The sequence below is a fragment of the Pelobates fuscus genome, chromosome 5 (genome assembly GCF_036172605.1).
Source record: "Pelobates fuscus isolate aPelFus1 chromosome 5, aPelFus1.pri, whole genome shotgun sequence".
Classification (NCBI taxonomy): domain Eukaryota; kingdom Metazoa; phylum Chordata; class Amphibia; order Anura; family Pelobatidae; genus Pelobates; species Pelobates fuscus.
In genome coordinates this window covers 350941656-350962449 of record NC_086321.1, presented here as the reverse complement: position 1 = coordinate 350962449, position 20794 = coordinate 350941656, and the positions used below count along the sequence as shown (strand labels likewise).

Sequence of the window (20794 nt, the reverse complement as noted above, 5' to 3'; positions counted from 1 at the left end):
TCCTGAAAGCTTTAATATTGCCATTAGCTGAGTGAGTAGTATTATCACCCAATTCCAGGATCTTTAATTACAAGAGTGTTTGGAATAGTTCCCTGAGTCACATTGTAGTATTTTCTCATGGAAGCCAGGAAGGAAGTATGAGTTTGTGGTTTTGGACTAAATAGGCTTCCAAATCTGAGTGTTTGTGTACATAATATCGCTTAGTTTCTTGGATCTCTGACTCACCATGATCAAAAAAAGTGGGAGAGATCTCAATTGTAAGAAACCAAATGGTAAAATCAGTCAAAAATATATCAAATTAACTCTTTAATAGAGGCGCTCCGTAGTTCTCCTGTCCTGCTATCAGCTTTGCGCCCTATTATTTGTATATATTTTTTTATATTTAAATATGTGTCAGCAATCATTATTTCCTCTAGGTTGTGAGTTTTCAGTGTTTATTCTCTGTTTCCCTAGTTTGACTTGCAATTCTCCAGCGTCTCAGCTGGAATGCACTATATTCCCAGGTCTACTCTGTTACTGAAGGCATACTTCACAACATTAACAGTTGATAATCTTTTGTTTGATGTTACTGCTGCTTTAACATCATTCTACAGTTATGTTTGTTCCAGAGATAACTCCTTTCCATTTCTTTTCTTTTTTTTTTTTCCCCAGTGAAAAAGGCGCAGTTTGATGGCGCTCAAGGTAAGATTTTCATTTTGCTATTCAATATACTAGACAGACAAGTGCAAGTCAGCAGCTCCTTAATGCGACTCATGTCTACAAAAACAAGACACCTACTTGAAAATATTGTCAGTCTACAGTTAACCAGTGCCACATTTCCTCCCGTGATTCTAATGTTTTAGCAATTATAATACATGCGCAAAGGCAGCTTCTAGTAACAACGTTTAAGAAGCATAGACATGCCATAAGTGGAAATGACAACACCAATAAATTACGTTGAGTCAAAGAGAGGATAAGATTGACAATGTAACAATTATAATAAAAAAGGCTAAATCTAATCATGAAAAAAATAATTGTTTTAGGGGTAGTCCAAGTCTAATTTTTCCTTTCCGTTCACAGAAAAGTTTAATGCTTACGTAACCCTAAAAGTACAAAATGTAAAGAGCACAACAATAGCAGTACGGGGGAACTTGCCCTGCTGGGAACAGGACTTTATGTTGTGAGTATCATAAATATTGATATTTTTTCAAACTTGAGAGCATGTGAAAACAGTTTGAGATAATGGGTCAATATGATTAAGAGCAGAAATCTTATAGAGAATTGCGCAATTCGGATTTATTTATTTTAGTATAGTGAGAGATGTGTTATATTTGGGAAACTGTAATAAAGCTCCACCCTTCTTTGTCGTTAATGTCAAACAGGAAATAGTGAGATAATTATCAGGAAGTGCAGAAAACTGCTCATAGAACACTTGCAATAAAGCTATAAAATGGAATGGGAACAACTTAGTAGAAACACAAACAGCGTGAATTATTCTACATGGGACATACTGGCAGGATACCATTAAATTATATGAGAAACTTTTTTTACATTTCATTACATTTTTTATTGTTTCTTTTAAAATACAATACATAGAGAAATAAAAAAGTTGAAAAAAATATAACGCAGTTGGCTGGAAATCTTATTCACTTTGGTGTTATGGCATGGGCTTAAAAAGATCCCGGGAGCAAGCATTTTTATACTAGATAATACTTTTACTTCCATTTATTTGGTATGTGTTTCCAGTGAAATTAATAGGTTAGATCTTGGCCTGACGGTGGAAGTGTGGAACAAGGGGTTGATCTGGGACACGATGGTGGGAACTGTATGGATTCCGCTCAGTAACATTCGTCAGTCTAACGAGGTAAACATTTTTGCAACTCTTGTTCTCCAGTTGTTGGACTCTAAAATGCTGGACTACTTGTCCAAAATTGTGTCAGTTATAATCTAGACAAGGCGATAGAACAAAATCTAGAATGCTCTTTGTGTAAGCAGCTTCGAGCATTTCTCTTCATTTCTTTTTTACCATGTGTTCTGTAAAACATCACTTTGTTAAGTCAAAAAGGGAAATTGGGGGCACACACCTAAAACATGTTTGTTTCAGGAATAGTGCTATTGTAAAGAACAATGCCCTTACAACAGATAATTAAAATGCACTTTAGCTTATTTAGCAATAGCACTGTTGAATTTTTCTCCTACATTGAAATTAGCCTACGACCCCCCGATATTGGGGTACCTTGAAGTAGTGCTGAGCTTAGCACAATATGGCCATATGGTGGATATGAATCCCCATCTTTGTTTACTGAACAATTTACTGAATTGACCCGAAATACTGAAATATTACTGTCATTGTTCATTTGTATGTAATTCTGCCAACAACATAGTACTGTGGAATACGCAATAAATAAATGATGATTAAAACTGCCAAGGGACAGTACTAATACCCAGGTGACTGGGCTAACTGAGGACAAAGCTAAAATAGGAAGGAGCTACAGAGACAGAGAGAAAAGAACAGATTGTGAAAGTTGACTGCAAACCTGTAGAGCAGGGATAGCCAACCTTCGGCACTCCAGATATTGTGGACTACATCTCCCATAATGCTCTTACCCCCGTAATGCCTAAGGTTGCCTATGTCTGCTGTAGAGACTAGCAGGAATATCTAAAGGGAAATTAGGTGTGTGGACAGATCCAGGGAATGTTTATTATAATGAATATAAAAATACTCCATTGTTTTGCAAAATATTCCGTTATTATTTCTTAGTTATTATGCATAGATGTACATATGTCATTTTTAAAGATTGCATATAGGATATAATTGTACATAGGATATACAATTTCAAGCTGAAGTGAAACGCTGTAATTGGATCTGATAAATAATTTTGTCTCATTTTTAAGGCACCCAGACCACTTCATCTAAGGGAAATGGTCTTGGCGCATGGTCCTGTAGATTTAACCCCATCATCCTGAACTCTTATGGCATTAGGTTAACACACCTCTAGTGGCTGTCTTCCTGACAGCCACTAGTAGCACTTCCGCATTCAAACTCAGTTCTCAAACAAATGCTGCTCTAGAAAAGAGGGAGAGGGGAATTTGGACCCAATATCGGTACTGTCTCTCTTAAACAGGGATACTTGTAAGGTATGGATTTGCAGAGCATTGCATTGGAAAAGTGTAAGACCGGGATTTTCAGGAAATTATTAGGCTCCCATGGTCCAATACATTTGCAAGAGCTTTTGACATATTTAGCTAATTTCTTTTTTCTCTTGTGGATAAAAAATTGAGGCAACTTCAGCCTGGATTGTCCCTTCAAAACATGGTGGGAGGATTAAAAGTTTGTTAGGACTGTTGTTATATTATTAATAGTATCTAAATCAAATGTATTAGCAGTTTTTGTGATAGGAAGATTTAAAAAATCCCAGGATCTAGTTAATTTGTTTTCCAAAAAAACTTGTGATTGGTAATGTAGAATAGTGTTTTTTAACTCCAAACAAAATGTATGCTGATTAAAAAAGGTTCCATGTACCTCTGTATACACATGAAAAAAAAAAACCAACTACTTAATATTAAACTATTTCCCAATTTTATTTCATTCATTTACTCTCCTTCCTGCACAGGAGGGTCCTGGAGAATGGTGGACACTTGACTCTCAAGTCATAATGACAGACAATGAAATCTGTGGAACCAAAGATCCGACGTTTCATCGCATCTTGCTGGACACGCGATTTGAGCTTCCTCTTGGTAAAATAACAGCGCATATATATATATATATATATATATATAAATAAAAGTACATCTTAAATAACCACACGTAACACCTCAAAACGAAAGGCATCTTCTAGGTGCTGAACCTCTTTGAGAATTTAAACGGAACATTTTATGTCCAACCAAAAACGCAGTCAGGAGTATTAAATTCCAAGCACTAAACATGGCCACCTCTGTGTCATATATACATATACATACCAATATAATTTGCAAAGACAAAAACGACAACTGTTATATAAAAGTTATTTTAAAAAAAACTGAGGAAGTGCTTGTTATTCTTCTAATGAAATATATCAAGCTTATTATAAAGGCGAATTAAGCAGTTTGTGCTATTTTACACTGTGTACTGACAATGGTCAGAAGAATATGGCTCGTTAACTAGTTTTGGTTCTAATTGGGTTACTTGGTTTGCAAATGGTTTAAATGTCGTGTTTTTTTTACTTTATTAATAAAGAATAGTAGAGTAACTCAGACGATATAGGTAGGTTACCCTTGTTATATCATTCTTTACAATGTGGAATCGAAGACCGATGTTATCAGTAGACATCCGCAAAAATGTATTTCCAGCAACATGTCCAAATAAAATTCTTGGTAGTTATTAAAGGAATCAATTCTGAAAATACGGTTTGTTCATACATGTAACAAAAACTTTAACAAAAGTGGTTGCTTCAAAAGCCTTTTAACCATAACCAAAAAAAAAAAAAAAAAGATTCTGATTTGATCACTTTGGTTTGTTTAGAGTGAACTGAATTTTCTGAATTGATTCCTTCTACAATTACCAGGAATTTTATTCAGACGAATTGCTTTAAAACACATTTTTGCATTTGTTTAGTTATCGGTTTATTGGGAAAGATTTCTGTGGAGTGCCAGATTTTTCTCTTTGTCACTAAAACATTGCAATGTAACCTTTGGTTTTAACACGTAGGTGGGAAGAATGTGTCCACTGTCCTCCTTCGTTTACTAAGTATACATCATCTACTGCTTTAAATTGGCTCATTTTTCTGCCACTGACATAGTAGGGATAAAAACAAAGTACAAATTACTCGGTGCATATAAACATATATTTTTTTTATTATTTAGATATTCCTGAAGAGGAAGCTCGCTACTGGGCCAAGAAACTTGAGCAACTCAATGCCATGAGAGTTCAGGATGATGTGAGTGATGATATTGAGTCTGTATCAAACTTATGCTTAGACACGTGGTATAAATTAAAATAATTTGTTCCGTGTTCTTTTTAGAATACTGCCCCCTTGGTTTATAAAAAATCATAAAAAACTAAAAGCCATAAAACTTATTTTGGTGCCAGGATAGTCTCCTCACTGCATCTTCGTCCATCAAAGTCATTAAGACTGGTGACTTTTGTCCCATAGGTTGCTTCTCGTAGAGGCGCATGCATGGCAATCACAGAGAAGCATTGGATGCACATAGCATCAAGCATCAACATACTTTAACCCCTTAAGGACCAAATTTCTGTAATAAAAGGGAATCATGACATGTCACACATGTCATGTGTCCTTAAGGGGTTAAAGCAAGAATGTCAACCTCGTGGCTCGTGGGCCTATGCGGCCCACGAGGACCATCTTTGCGGCCCGGCGAGCCGTGGGTACATGCTGGTGTTATAGCAGAGTAGGCACATGCTTTCCCCACATTGCAGATGCCTACTCTGCTAACACTTACCCGGCCGGGGAAGAGGGCCAGCGAGGGAGCTCAGTGTTCCTGCTCCTCACTGCTCCCTCGCGCGCGCCGTCTGTAGTTAAGCCGGGCGCCAGAATATGACATCATATTCCGGCACCCGGCATCACTAAACCGCGAGAGGGAGCAGTGAGTATGTCTGTGTGTGTGTCTGTGTCTGTGAGTATATGTGTTTCTTTCAGTGAGTATGTCTGTCAGTGAGTGTGTGTGTGTGTTTGTCAGTGAGTGTGTGTGTGTATGTGTGTGTCTGTCAGTGTGTGTCTGTCAGTGTGTGTCTGTGTCTGTCAGTGAGTGTGTGTGTGTCAGCTGGAGGATCAAATTTGGCACAGGGTGGTAGAGGGGGGTGCTATGGTTTAGTAGAGGGGGGGACTGGGATTTAGTAGAGGGGGTGCTGTGGTTCAGTAAAGGGGGATGCTGGTTTTTTTTATACTGTACTTTTTAAAATAAACCTACGTTTCTATGAAAATTTAAGGTTTTGTTTTTTTTGCGGCCCACATAAACTTAGACCTTGTTTATGTGGCCCGTGCCAGACTTTGAGTTTGACATGCTTGCTTTAAAGGCTGCCCTCGGCCATCAAATAGATTAAATTATTAAACTTATTTTAACCCCTTAAGGACACATGATGGAAATATTCCGCCATGATTCCCTTTTAATCCTGAAGTTGTGTCCTTAAGGGGTTAATAATTTGCACACTTCTTTGATACCTACCCAGGGTGCAGATCTGGACCTGCGGCTGGCAAACCCCAATACATCAGTAGGAAAGCAAAAATGATCCAGGCACGCAAGATAATTAGATGTTGGGTTTAATGAAGATCAGTGCATAAAGTAAGAGCAGCAACGTTTCGACCTCAAACGAGGTCTTTATCAAGCTTGCCATTCCTTGAGTGCCTGGACCATTTTTGCTTTCCTACTGAATTTATTTTAGTCTAAAGTCCATAGTGGCAGTCACTTGTAAATATGAAAAATTGCGACATTTTAACAGTGTCACGTCTCAGAAATGACACAGTTAACAAAAGGAAGGCTGCCGGGTCAAAGTGATTTTGGTTCCGTAATAGGAATGGCTGACTTGACTTCTAAGTATATGTGTAAGATTAATGGAAGGTGGCGTCACTGACTGCATATCGTCAGGGTTTGCTAGATAAGAATTTATGTTGACAAAAATGTGAAGCTCACAGTTTTCATATTATGATATGTTTTCCTAATCGGCTTTTCTCATTTCAGTATGTATTTCAAGAGGAGCAGGATGATCCCCTTCCCAACCATCGTTCTCAGTGCTGTATGTACATGTCTGTGTATAATATATATGTGTCCTATGAATGTTGATGAGGTCACGGTGCTGGGAGGATAAACTTAAAAAAAGAAACAAAAAAAATCTAAAATGTGACTTCATTTACCAGCAGTTATTTACAATATATATGGGTGCATATGGTTTTAAAAAAATGATAGCAATACAAATAGCAAGCAGCCCTCTTATCTTCTCCTGTCAATTTTCTTTGAGGTCATGTATATAGATCTTTTAAGAGTGATTTTTATATTTTTTCTTTACTGATTTGTGGTCCTACATAACAGAACTCAACCTGGAACACCATTATGTTTGTATAGTGCACCATCTGTAATTAAAGGGTCACTCCAGACCCCTAAGCAACTTTAGCTTGCTGAATAGCTTTATGTGGTAAGAGTGTGTCCTCTTTTTTTTATTTTGCAAAAAGTGCAGATTTCAATAGAAATTGACTCTTTTATAAATTAACCTGGATACACCCTCTTGGCTTTCAAGCAGAGAACAGGTAATGTTACTTCCTGGTTTTGTTAGCTCAATGCAGCTGACCTCAAGAGGCAGCAATTGCCCAGAGCACCTGACTTACAGAGACTTCTCATTGAGCTGCATTGGAAAGTCTTCAATTGTACAGCCAAGAAAGTCTGAACAGGGTTAGAGGGGGAGAGTTTACAAAGGCATCAGACAATAGAACTGCAGGTTTAGCAAGCTGATTTTAGATATTACTCCACAGATAAAATACGTAAATAAGTGCTTGCAAGTTTTCATTTGGGGTGTATCTACTAAACAGTGATTAAAAAAAATGTATTTGGGCAGTAGAGTGTCCCTTTAACTATATATCTGTTAATCTATTTACATATGTGTACATCGTTAAATGTATATATGTGTGTACATATATATCTGACATTGTCATTTTATGTGATGGATGGATCGAATATATTAACATATGTTAGAAGACTGCCACTAGAATAGTCAATGACAATACAACTTAAAGGAGCACAATAGCGTTAGGAATCCGTAACTGTTTTCCTAAAACCTGGTTCCTAACTTATTAGACACCCCCACTGCGTGTATAAAGGGACGTAAGCCCCTTTTCCACTCAAGTTAATTCCGGTGCCGAGGTCCCTTAGCACTCGCTCCGTCTCCTCCTTCTGTGGGGTCATGCCTATAGAGGGCCTAATGCGTATGCATGCTGAGTGTCATGCAAGCAATAGGGCTTCCCCATAGGAACGTACTGAATTAATGCTTTGCTTTGTAGGATTTTGAAGACGCTGGACGTCCTTAATCACAGTTTAACTCAGTGATAATTCAGGAAGCGCCTCTTGTGATTGTCTAGAAGAAAGCCACTAGAGGCAGACTTAACCCTGCAATATAAACATTGCAGTTTCTCTGAAACTGCAATGTTTTCAACTTGCAGGATTAAGTGGACAGGAACACAGCACACAATACCACTTTAATGAGATGAAGTGGTCTGGGTGCCTATAGTGTCCCTTTTAGAAAAAAAGAATTTAACATTTGTTTTATATTTTATAAAATACTTTATAAGCATAATTAAGTTCTCCAATAGGAAGAAACGGGCAAGATAAGAGAAGGTGGTGTTTTGGCTAGCAAAAGCTATATTGGTATCTAATCTCTCTCATATTTTGGATTCCTGTTAGGTATACCTGATTACTTTGGCTGGGGAGAACAACGTAGTAAGTATTCTTCATTTTCATACATTTGGATTTGGTAGTTCAAGTATCCAGAGTCCTCCCTGTCCTGATGATGAAATTATTGATGAGAATTGATGAGAGTCTAATGTTGGGGGGAAATAGTCAACCATGGGTGGAGAGTTTAGGTATGGTTACTCTGTTCTTTAGCACATCTCCCAAAGAAAAGTCAATAATACATTTTAATATAAGTAGTAACAAGTTTCCTTTCACTTTCAAATGCAATAATGTTTAACTGATTTCCCATTAAATTATCTCTAATAATCTTCCATTAAATTATTATTTAATGATTAATTGTTGACATAAAACTTATTGAAGGTGACAAATTGGCTTAAAATTATCATTCTTGATTTAAGTCTTTATATCAAGAAATACAACGATATCGATGTTTAGTCTTTCGAGACATCTACAGTGTAAATTGAACATTGTAAATATATATATATATATATAACAATGTCTCTACTTGCACATAGAAATCAGATATAAAAACATTTCTACAAGCATATAAAAAAATTGACCATGTGACTATTTTTATAACCATCACCACATCGCATAAATAAATGGGTGATCCAAACATAAATAAAGGCTCATGGACAGGATATGTAAAATTTCCCTATTTGCATATATAAACACACAGATACATTTATTCTTGTATGTGTGTATTGTTCAAATTTGTATATACCTGAGACAATCGCAATATGCTATCCATTGTCATCACGTGGCTGTTCTACTGTCTACATTATACGTTATTTCCTTTGCTTGATTAGTAGTCATTTTCCTATATATTTGATATTGTTTATGTTCCAGCTAAATGTTCTCGTTTTTCGTTTGGTTGCCATTTGCCAATAAAATTATTTTAGTCATGTCCATATTGCTTCTTAATCGTTAGTCCACCTTCAAATCGTGATTATCCATCCAATTCTTGCTTACTCACTCACGATAACTTAATATAGTTTCTTATGACCTTGTAAACCTTTAATTTGCTGTCTGGAATGATTATTATGTATGTCATGAAATGATCTGTACGCTCTGTCCATGTCAGTGTCTCAATTTATGTATATATCATCCCTTAATTATTACTGAAAGTCTGGTTCTAATTTCCTTAACTCTATCTCATATTTCATTTTTTGAGGGTGACGTCTAGTCCAGGAATAGGCAACCTTCGGCACTGCAGATGTTTTGGACTACACCTCCCGTGATGCTTTGCCAGCATTATGGGTGTAAGAGCATTATGGGGGATGTAGTCCACAACATCTGGAGTGCCGAAGGTTGCCTACCCCTGGGACTCTAGTCTATTCGACTTACTGTTCCACAAACTGTTTTGTCCCTCTCTGTGGACAGAATATCTGAAGAATAGTCATGGCACAGCATTAATGTGCTCCATATATTTTCTTCAGCAACTCAAACTGCATGTAATTGTTTTCATGGGTAAATCTTGATCTCAATATCAGTACCATGCAAAAATCAACACACTATCTTTTTTTCATTATTTTCATATTTGTTTTATGAATTCTACACATTTGTATTGATTACAATAAATTTTTGCATTCCATTTCATTAAAAGTGTCTACTTATAGACTTGTTCATTGAGAATGTTTCCTCTTTGTCCTTATAGTTTTTTTGATCCCATCTATTTATTTATTTTTGCTCTACTTTTTTTTTCTTGAGCGTTCTCGATATTTTATTTATGTGTGGTTTACTGTCTTGTTTTTATTTACTTCCGATTGTTTCCGAAATGGCTAGAAGGAAATTTTGCTGCATCAATCACTTCTTCCATTCCAGCAGCTTCTTAATGGTTTGCAATCCATTTAATTAAACCCCCGTCCCTTAATCTCTTCCATGTTTTCCTGATTCCCCTGTCTCATTTGGAGTGCCTTATTTGTACATTCTAGGTTGCATATTGCTCTATCCAAGGATTCTTGACATCTAAATTTTTTTGCACATATTTTCTGTTCTGATGCCGATGAATCTTCTAATCTTTAAAATTTAACTGACTACTAATTTCATCAGACTTTCTCAGAACTATACAACAGTATTCTCAAATTCCCCGGACTTAGAGGTCATTGAGCATTAGTCTTCCTCTCTGTACTTTCCTGTTAGTTTTTCTGTGTCCTATCTCTACCAGATAATGAGGATCCTGACAGTGCCATGGATGATCGTGATAGTGATTATCGCAGTGAGACCAGCAACAGTAATCCACTCCCCTACTACTCCACAGCTCAGCCTAACGCCTCTGTGCATCAGTACCCTATACGTCAGCAACAAAACTCCCATGGTTCCTGCACAGACTCTGTGAACAGCTGCGAGATGGACTACTCAGACCATCGGCCAATCAGGTACATCAGCCACCAGGCAAAAAATGCACTACGCATAATAAGTTGGATACTTTATACTGTAATATTAGACTTACAATAATTTGATAATGTTAACTCGGTATTTGTAAGCATTGATTCCTGGTGGAGGGCAGGATGGAGGGGTTGTGTGTGACCCCCTCTTACCTGTCTCCTCTCTCCCTGGATGGCAGGCGTTACAATAGTGCAGACTCTGCCACTAACGGGCGCAGTGATGTGGAGTCTGTCTCCGGTTCAAGTCGCCTCACCAGCCGGCAGCACTCTCTGGAGAGCCGGCAATCACTTGACCTTTCCGATAGGTGGGTCAATCCTGGGTGTTGCAGTGTGAGTGCTGCAGAGTGCCGTGCTCGTCCCACGCATAATCCATAACAGGCCGATACTCTTAGGAAGGAAGTAATCATTTCTGGCCATCCACCGAGCAGTGTTTATCTCTTACTGAGGGACTATTATTGGGCCTTATTTGACCTTATTTGTCAGAAGACTACTGATTAGCCACTTAAGGATATACTCTTTTTATGTTTATTTGGGTTGAGCTGAGCTTTATGTTTCTTTCCTCGCACCAGTTTTCAGCCACACATACATTTTGGAGAGAAATATATTTACCGAATAATCTTTCTCTTATTTTCTGTCATCAAAATTGCAAGACATACTTAAGAGAAAATTAAACTATATTTATCATGGATATCTCCAGCACATTTTCAAGGCAGGAGTAAAGACATAATTAAATAAATATTTCTCACCCTGGGTAACATTAATGCCATCCAGTGCATAAACAAATGGTGAGGTTCACTTGTTGCTGTAGTGACATAGAGTGAGGTTAGAGGCAAAGTTATGTAGGCATGTATGAAGGCATGTTTCCCATCTTGCCTTAGGCCTTGTGGTGAACATTAGCAAGCTTACTAAATGGACATTCTAGAAACTATAGTTACTAATTTGCAATATGTAGAGAATGTTGGTATAAAATTATGTGGTATAAAATTCTACTTCTATTCCCTGCCTTTCTGAGGTTATTCTTGTTTTATCAGAGGGGCAGCAGGGACGTATATTTTAGAACGTCCAGAAATAGGCCTGATCAGTCAAAAAGGGGCATATTTCTTGGTTTGGGCCAAAACCAGCTACGAGTGTGACAAGTTGCAACCCACTGTGTCCTTTTCTCATGCCAATTAACTCTCAGACCTGGGATCTAAGGTCCAAACACAGAACATTTACAAATACTGTAATATGAACATTTAGTGTATTTACAAGTAGTAGTTAAATAATAAAAATAAAAAAGATTCATTATTTTTCATTGTGTTAAATCCTAGTAATTAAATAAGAATAAATGCAAATGTAAACATGCAAAGCCTAGGGTCATAATACTATAGTTAAAGACAAAAGGAGAAAGTCGAGTAATTTTCAATAATAGTCCGTATCAGAAAAAAAAACACAACTATTGTAACTATTGTAACTATTGGTATCGGCCTGTCCTGGGGTGTGCCTCTGTAAATCTGTCTGCATGCGCGCTTTAGGGTGGGGGAATTTGTGTCATTCCGGGGTCAATGTATGGTCCACATGATTTTTACATCAGTAGCATACACTTTGTGTGTCCTGGATGGTATTTCTCTGAATGCAACAGAGCCTGACATTCAATTGGCCACAGTGCTTTGATATTACTATATTACTAGGCAGAAGAATTGGCATGAATATACATGACTACATATAAAGGGAAATTATACATTTAGAGCAGAAGTAGCAATGAGAAGAGTTGAGTATCTTATAAAGTGTGTCCTCTCAGGACTCCATGTTTGGTAGCTGAAGGTCCTCAGCCTTGTTTGACAAATCTGTTTTCTTTCTTTTATTGTATATACATTGTAATGTGACTTTCAATGTGTTGCTATGCCCTGTATAAGTTGTGCAGAATGGAGTCTGATCTTATCCTATAATCCACTGCCCCGCAGGACAAAATCTCCTGGTTAGTGATTGAACCATTTAGCTTTAGCCGTTGAGTTTGTGTAGCCAGCCGGTAATTTGCTGATAACCAAAGAAATGTGACAGGTTAAACTGATATTGTAGCAGTAAGTAAATAATTTTACATGGTAATGCATAAAATAAGGAACCCAACCTGTAAGTGTTATCAATTAATAATATAGAGTTGAGGAGCCAGTATAGTGTCATAGGGGGCTTTGTGAATAATGAAAAAGATTTTTAAGTATATTTTGTTAAAGTATAAAAAACAAAGCCACGTATGACTAAAAGTATACCCTGTTATGTTGTAAATAAATTATTAGGCTTACTTACTAAAGAGAGAATTCATAGTGAACGTAAGGTCCAAATATCCGAATTTGAAATATTTTCTAAATCAGCTGTGCTCTCGGTTTGGTTACTCTGGCTTCAAAGTTGAAATTCACTTTGAATTGTCACTTCAGTAAATAACCCTGTATGTGTTGATCTAGAATTTCGCGATCTTCTCTTTCCTTCTCTCCTACTTATAAACGAGATCCATTTGATGCCCCTCTATTCTGGCTCATTGTGGGCTCATAATAGCAAATAGCCATTTGCAGCCAGTTCGCGTTGCGGCTGTTGATGGCACTGTAGTTTAGGGAATGTGTTTTTAGGGGAAAAGGAAGATTAAATTCTTATTTAAGGGACACATTTTGGAAATTCTCGCTTTTGTATTTTTTTATTTCTGTTTTGTTTACCGGGTAATCGTTTTTGACGCACTCTGATGATTAGGTTCAATTGCTATGTTTTAAATAATAATCATGTTAATCCTATGGTGATCACATGAAATAAGTCATAGTATTTTGTACAGCCGCACTTTTAATAAATTGATTTTTTTATATTAGTTAAGGCTGTACTATCTACATTTTTGTTTTCTTCGAAATATAGGTTTAATAATAATCACAATGAGTATGTTTTTACCCTTATACTATGCTGTTTTTTGCTTTATTATTTATTGAGCCATCTCTGTTAATCTTTCTATAATGTTAAAATATTTTAAGGGATTTATGTCTTGTTTCTGGGCCGGAGAATGTTTAGTTGCTAAAACCATCCAGAGCACACAATGTTCCAGAGACAAAACTTACCATAAGCTAAAAAATATCCATAAGGTACCAACATGTCTGTATGGTGTCAAATAGTTAAGGAGGTTTTGTTTTAAGATATATTTAATAACATGCACCTGACTTGTTCCTCCAGATTATTTTTCCCATGTTTCAGATATTGTTGACATGTTTATAATTTGTATAGGAAAGAGGAGGTGGCTTAGATAAGTCCCCAAAAGGCTTGTATTGTAATGAGCTCAACAGAAGGCTAAGATATACACGCTATAAAAAAGAACTTTTAAAATGCTCACTGCATTAGTTTAGCTTATTAAATGCCTGCAATAGCAATCACAGATTTTCCCACATTGCAGGTATAACGAATCACAGCACACACGGTTCAGCCATTGTCGTGTGAATTTGTTCTAATTTAAAAATAGATAGTCAACTCGTTAAGGACTAATTCTGGTAATGATTAAATGCATTCTTTTAGTAGGACGAAGCATTTGTAAGTAATTGTTATAATGTATTACGCTAGTTTTTTTTTTTTTTTTTAAAGCATATAATGCCTTTAATTAATGCCAAATGAAATACAAACGCAACTAGACTTTGAAAACTCACAAAACAAAATAAAAAAAACACAAAAATTTCAGATGACTGGTAAAAAAAAATAACTTTGATTTGAGTCGTGTTCAATGTACCCAAAATTTTGAATGTCCTCTGAATGTAATTGATATCCTGTATTGACTATGACGCTAGTATTTTTGTTTTAATGCAATGTTGTTTTTGTGTTTGAGTGAGCTTGCAGATGTGTACATGTTGCAATATTTTTATTTGTGTTTTCACCATGCTACCATCATCCCTCTGTACCTACTTTCTGGATCCTGTAGCCCCATGGGAAGCAGCCGATATGCCTCATCAGATGATATCAGCCAGTGCTCCTCCCAGCTGTCTGACGATTTTGACCCAGAGAACTACAGCATACAAGGCTCAGAGATAGAAGATGAAAGAGACAGAGACTCATATCACTCCTGCCACAGCTCAGTCAGCTACCAGAAGGACTCTCCAAATTGGGACGAAGAAGAGGGCCCTGAAGATTTTGGAGAAGATGAAGAAGAAGTTGGTTACCCTGACAGAGGGGGGCACATGTTTGACAGTGACGTATACGATGATGATGAAATTCCGGTGCAAGAAGAACAAAGACGTTTAAGTTATGGGAAAGAGGAGGCAGGATACTTATCTGAAGAAAAGGCAAAGACCCCACCGGAAATTCCAGTGGAGAAAGAAAATACCCCAGAAGCTGTACCCGAAAAGATTGAAATTCAAGCAGTGCCTGAAGAGGAGGAGCCCTTAGCAGTTGAGAGGTGAGGGATAAAAAATAAAATTGTGTGCAAAGTAAAATATGAAAAGACAAAACAGTGATTACAGTGCAAAATGGATAGAATAACAGATGACACAACTTTAAAAAAGATGGTACTTTTCTACTGAACATTTTGGTAAAGTTTAGGCGTTAAGATACATCTAGTGTAAGCACAAATTAGGGCTATTCACTGTGAAAGTTGCCAAGTGAATTGCACTTTTTAGCCCAAAGAACAGAAAAATAGCCGAGTCTAAGAATTTTTCCAATTCAGCTATTTTGGCGTAGAATTTGCAGTTCCCTTGCCAAATCTTCATAATACCTGATTTAATTCATAAACTCCATTGTTTTTGTAGAAATGTGAATGTTTATATATAGAAACGTGTTTTGGAAGTTTTACTTTATGAGTTATACTTTTATTTGTTTGTTACAATAAGATATTTGTAGCTGAACACATTCCAAATGCAAATATATAACTATAAATTAAAAAATAAATAAAACAAAAGCAGGCAAGATAATTCTACACATTTAGAATTACTACTGAAATCTAATGTGGGGAAATAATATTATGTTTGAATTCCAGTTAGTAAGAAATTGTAAAGTTCAGAGGTAAAACAACAAATATAATAAATGTATGTTTTAAATAGAAATGAAAATAACTGAGTTTGTAGGGGGTGAATTTACCTAAATGTAATGTATTAATGTAATTAATTATTATGTAATTAATTAATTCAGTTACAGGGAAGAGATCTCCAGCGCAGCAAGAGCAAAGGCTAATTGGTTGAGGGCATTCAACAAGGTGCAGTTGCAACTTCGAGAGGTACGTGAGAGATCAAAGCAATTATAACCTTCCAGGTTTTCCAGTGAAGATGAAAATGACAAATAACTTGTAATGATGGTATCTTCATTCTCCTAGTATTCATGACTTGTTCCAATTTTTACTATTGTTTTAAACCATTTATCTAATTTATTTATTATTATTATTATTGGTTATATTGGTTATTAGGATCAATTATGAAACTTGATAGAAGCTAAATGTATCCATACTCATTAAGTGACTTCATATTATTATTATTATATTTAGTATTATTTCATCTATATACTTTCCATCAATTAATCTGTTCAGAATTAATGAAAGTGATAAGATGAAGCCAAATATATCGTGTAGGATGATGTCCTGACTTGAAATAGGACCAAGTGAAGAGAAATTAACTAATAATTAGAGGGCAATCTTGGCTGGAGAAGAGTGCCATAAAACCAGGGCATCACTAGAGAATTCATGCACACAAAAAATTGGGGGTTCAAGGGCAAACAGAGAACATGATCCAGAATGGAAGGAGAACTATTGGGAGCGCTTGGTGTCCTCAGCATATAGACAGTCATGGTGTGCAAGAGTTATTATACTGTCAAAAGTGGCAATGAAGATTGATGACAAATGGTGATATATAATAGAACCTTGAGTTACATCGTCAGCAAGTTAGAACTTTAGAAAGTTAGAGCCTTGACTCAGATTGACATCTGCATCGTAGAGGTGTAGAAGGTAGGATAGGTAAGTAGAGAACTAGGAAAAAGCAGTGTTGTCATGAACCCCAAACGTATGAAGGGTGAGAAGAAGGCATGGGTGGTAAGTGTCAACAGTAGTAGTGGAAAAAAAGAATTAGTATAGAGTGGCAGGAGTTTTTTTGTTTCATGTAGCCGTAATTAAATTATTGATCACTTGTAGTAAAATTTGAAGAGTTGAAACCAGAATGGAGAGAGTCATAAAGAACACTGTATTCAAGAATTATAGGCAGTTGTTATATAGACCAGCCTTTCAGGAAGATTGGGTCGAACCTAACTTTTAATTTCACTGCTATCAAGGTGCTATCTAAGCGTGCCGACTAGTCTAAAATACGTTTATTTGATTGGCTAACAGTATGTAGGTTTTTCACATTTTATCACAAATGTTTAACCTTAAACCTGATTCATCAAGAAAACTTTGTCAAGTTTTTCTACTGGCTAGGTAATGTCTTTCAGATATATCTCTCCAGCACAAACCATAATTGAGAAGCAATAGACTGCCCCCACTCTTACAGCTGGCCATCCCAACTGCCAGGCACGACGTTATGTATTTTACCCTTCCAATGCCAGCGGGTAAATATGATTGCTTGCGGCATTAAATCATTCACAAGCCTCGTTCTACTATTAGCAACCCTAGTTAATCAAACCTTTAACAAATTCACATACACATATGCACAATAAGGTTTTCTGGTCACCGTCCAAAGGGGGACCTAGAGATTGGCCAGCTCCTTGTTCCTAGATGTCTCTAAATGTGAGAAAGAAAAGAAAATACCAAGAACAACTGTCAATGCTACTTTAGGGCAAAAGTGTCATGCCCCCTACGCATTTGGAGTATGGGTGGAAAAAAGGACATTATCACAGATCTCCATTGGTTTGTCATTTTTCTTTCTTTTGATTTACTTATATATTAATTTATTTTTATTTTCTGAATTTTTGGCTTCTTTTAGTTAGTCCACTGGTGCTAAACGAGTGAGAAAACATTTGTTTAGTCAATTTGCAGTGAAAGAGTTTAATAAGTTTATATTTTGGAGGTAAATGAACATTAATCAACGTAGCCTAGAGAGGTAGATCAAGTCCCACTTTCATTGGCTATCATTTAAGTGACCCATTAATATCATTATCCATGCAATCTTTAATAACCCTTTTCATGTTATACTATATCATTGTACTTTTAATTTGTTCAGGCACAAAGACTTTGGTTCTTTATTAGCAGGTGTTTGGTCTCCCATAACATGACATTTCGACATAAAATCAGTAGGGCTTAGACTCAGTGGGTTTCTTCTTAGTTTGTTGTGAGATCCTGATTGTGGGGTTATTCAGTAAATACTGAAGTAGTGACATTGCTGCTGGGGGTTCAGTGTCCATGATGGGCAGGGAAAGCTGAGATCGACTTACTTGAACCTGTCCCTGGTGTCCTCTTCCATCTACCATACCATCTACCATCCCATCGACCAACATAGAAATATGTTTTTCCTTAAAGTCATCAATGGTGACTGCTATGGGAAATAATTTAGCATCATGAGTTAAAGAAATCAGGAAGTAAAATGACCAACTGTTTAATTGACTGTCAGGGGGGCATACCAATATTAATATATAAAAGTCTATTAAAATATTAACTTTTTGTAAAATGAAATAAAAAAGAGGTCACACTCTTTGCACATCAAAAACTTCAGCAAGCTAAAGTGCTTTGGGTGTGTGACGTGTCCCTTTAGGTCATCACTCAGTTACTTGGTATTATTAACCTTTAGAATTAGTTGACGGCAGATTATTAAGCTCAAATGTTTTATATTTTTAAAATTGGCTTAATCACTTTTACAAGTAATTACATCCTTGAGGCATATCAGTACATAATAAAACAGTGGTATTTTGTTTTTAGCATGTTATTCCTACCATTTTATTTCACTGTCATTATCCCTGACTGCCATTTTGTGTACTTCATATTTATTTAAAAAATTTTATTTTAATTTTATTTATTTTTGTGTTATATTTTTGTGTCATTCTGTGATTTTTTCCATTCAGAGCGGCATGCCCTCTCCACCCCCTTCCTGCACACATTATCTTTCCAAACATCCATCTGCCTTGTAGGCAGAGACCAGAGATATTCAACCCAGGTAGGTGAGGAGTGTACGGCTTCTCTCGAGATATCTATGTAGTGAACGTTAATATAATGCACGGTGATGTCAAGACAAAACATTACATACACAAGGATATCAGACAATCATATGTGATGAAATATATCCAAACAAACATATTATAAGGCACACTTTGATATTATAACTGTGTATAAGGGTACATCAGTGCAGAGACATAATACCTCTTTAATATATTGTAGAATGTTATTATGGAACGTTTACTATACAAGATTCAGGAACATAATAATACATTGTCTCCATCCATCATCATGTAACTGAATGTGAAATTTTAATTTTACCACTATATAGAGCCAAGTTGGTACAAAAAGTAACCACGTTATTTAGTTACTTTATATAATTCTATATATTTTGCTGTGTCTGAATCTCTTTTTATTTGTTCCTGGACGCTCTATATTTTCATAAAATACATAGAGAAAAGTAGGGTCTACTATTCCTTGTGTATAGCTGTCAAGTTGACGAATTTGACAATGGGTGGAGCTTAAAGCAAGGTTCGGTTTCACTTTACAATCAAATTTACCCATAAAATTTGAAAAGCAGACATTATGGGCAGAGGAGAACCAAACGGCTGCACCCAGGTACTGTGAATTGAAACGAGTTAGAAAGGAGGGACATATAAATAAAGTGTCAGAGAGGAGAGTATCATCTTTAAAATAAAGGTGGATAAGGAGAGAAAAATGAAAAAACTAAATATGACAGGGCCGCTTTAAAGAATTTCAGGAACGCTTTTGGAGAACAGTTTTTGGAGTCACTTTGGTGTCAAGACATTTAGTACATATTGTATTAATACTCCTGAGATGCTCGGTTCCAAAGAAACTCACCAGCAGCAGTCGTTTTTCATGGTTCACTTGAGAATAGACTTGGGCATTTGTATTCAGACAAATACGTTTTTGTTAAAATATTTTGCCATTTCTTCGGAAAGACGAATGGCCAAATGCAAAACACAACTAAATAAACGAAGATCAAACTGCTTGTTGGACAAAATGTAATAAATGCAATTCATTTGTTTATTTGTTTAATTACGAGAAGTGAACAACCGACTGCGTCCTCGTAATTGTAATTATTAAAAATATATATTATAGTAGAGGTTGAAATCCTCCCTCCTGCCCCAACCAGATATACCGCATGCATGGACATGCCTGCTAAACAGCGAGCAGCCAGTGGTTGCCTGCTGTTATAAAAGACTGGGCAGCTATTGCTGCTTTTGCTGCCCAGTTGCTAATCCAATAAATGGGGCACCTGTTACAGGTTGATAAAATAATAAATCAGGGGGAAATGGCCAGTAATTAGAGGCTATTAAATAAAATAAATTGTCCCCCCAGCCACCACCCATTGGTATAAATAGAAAAAACCAGAGGAACTTATTGTCCCTCCCAGCTCCCACATATTGTCTTCAGTTGGGGACTCAAAATATAATAACTGTGAGGACATATTGCCCCCTCTTTGGCACAAAGTGATTTATCTCCTAGATGGCAGAGAATTGAACAGTGAGACTGCAGGGACTATACACCAAAACTGCTTCAATAAGCTAAAGTTGTTTTGGTGACTATAGTGTGCCTTTAAATATATTAACATGCATGCTGGTCGGTGGTGGCGGGAGTATGGTAAGTTTATGCTTGATAGGATGTTGATAGGTATGTTATAGATCAACGAGAGCAAAAAACAAGTCACAAGAGAGTGCTGAGATTGGACAACAGCTCAATTAGCCTGCCCTTCGGTGGGTCCCCGCTTAGTTCTCAAGCTAGTTTTAGCTCATCTTCTGCCATTACAGAGAGAACCAGGCCATTTGCATCTCAGACTGACTCCACCCAAAAGGGCAGTCAAGATCCGAAATACAGACCGGCTCTCTCTGCATGAGAGATACAGCAACCCCAGACTATCGTTTCAACCTTGTTAGGCATCATCAGTGAGGTATAACCAATATCTCTCTAGGCACCGTGA

General features: G+C 36.6%; 1 protein-coding gene across 7 annotated transcripts in view; it reads left to right on the top strand.

Moving 5' to 3' along the window:
- The window catches only part of UNC13A (unc-13 homolog A), an 89091-nt gene that overhangs the window by 19077 nt on the left and 49220 nt on the right, over window positions 1-20794 (top strand). For 3 of the 7 annotated variants that reach the window (XM_063455905.1, XM_063455903.1, XM_063455904.1), the window contains exons 2-12: window positions 652-681; window positions 1060-1159; window positions 1726-1843; window positions 3594-3717; window positions 4822-4895; window positions 6655-6709; window positions 8365-8400; window positions 10541-10751; window positions 10940-11065; window positions 14677-15150; window positions 15879-15963. In XM_063455905.1, coding sequence (XP_063311975.1) covers window positions 652-681; window positions 1060-1159; window positions 1726-1843; window positions 3594-3717; window positions 4822-4895; window positions 6655-6709; window positions 8365-8400; window positions 10541-10751; window positions 10940-11065; window positions 14677-15150; window positions 15879-15963 — 1433 coding nt within the window. The remainder of the gene's footprint in view (window positions 1-651; window positions 682-1059; window positions 1160-1725; window positions 1844-3593; window positions 3718-4821; window positions 4896-6654; window positions 6710-8364; window positions 8401-10540; window positions 10752-10939; window positions 11066-14676; window positions 15151-15878; window positions 15964-20794) is intronic. The other 4 variants (XM_063455910.1, XM_063455908.1, XM_063455909.1 and 1 more) reach the window with 2 other exon arrangements.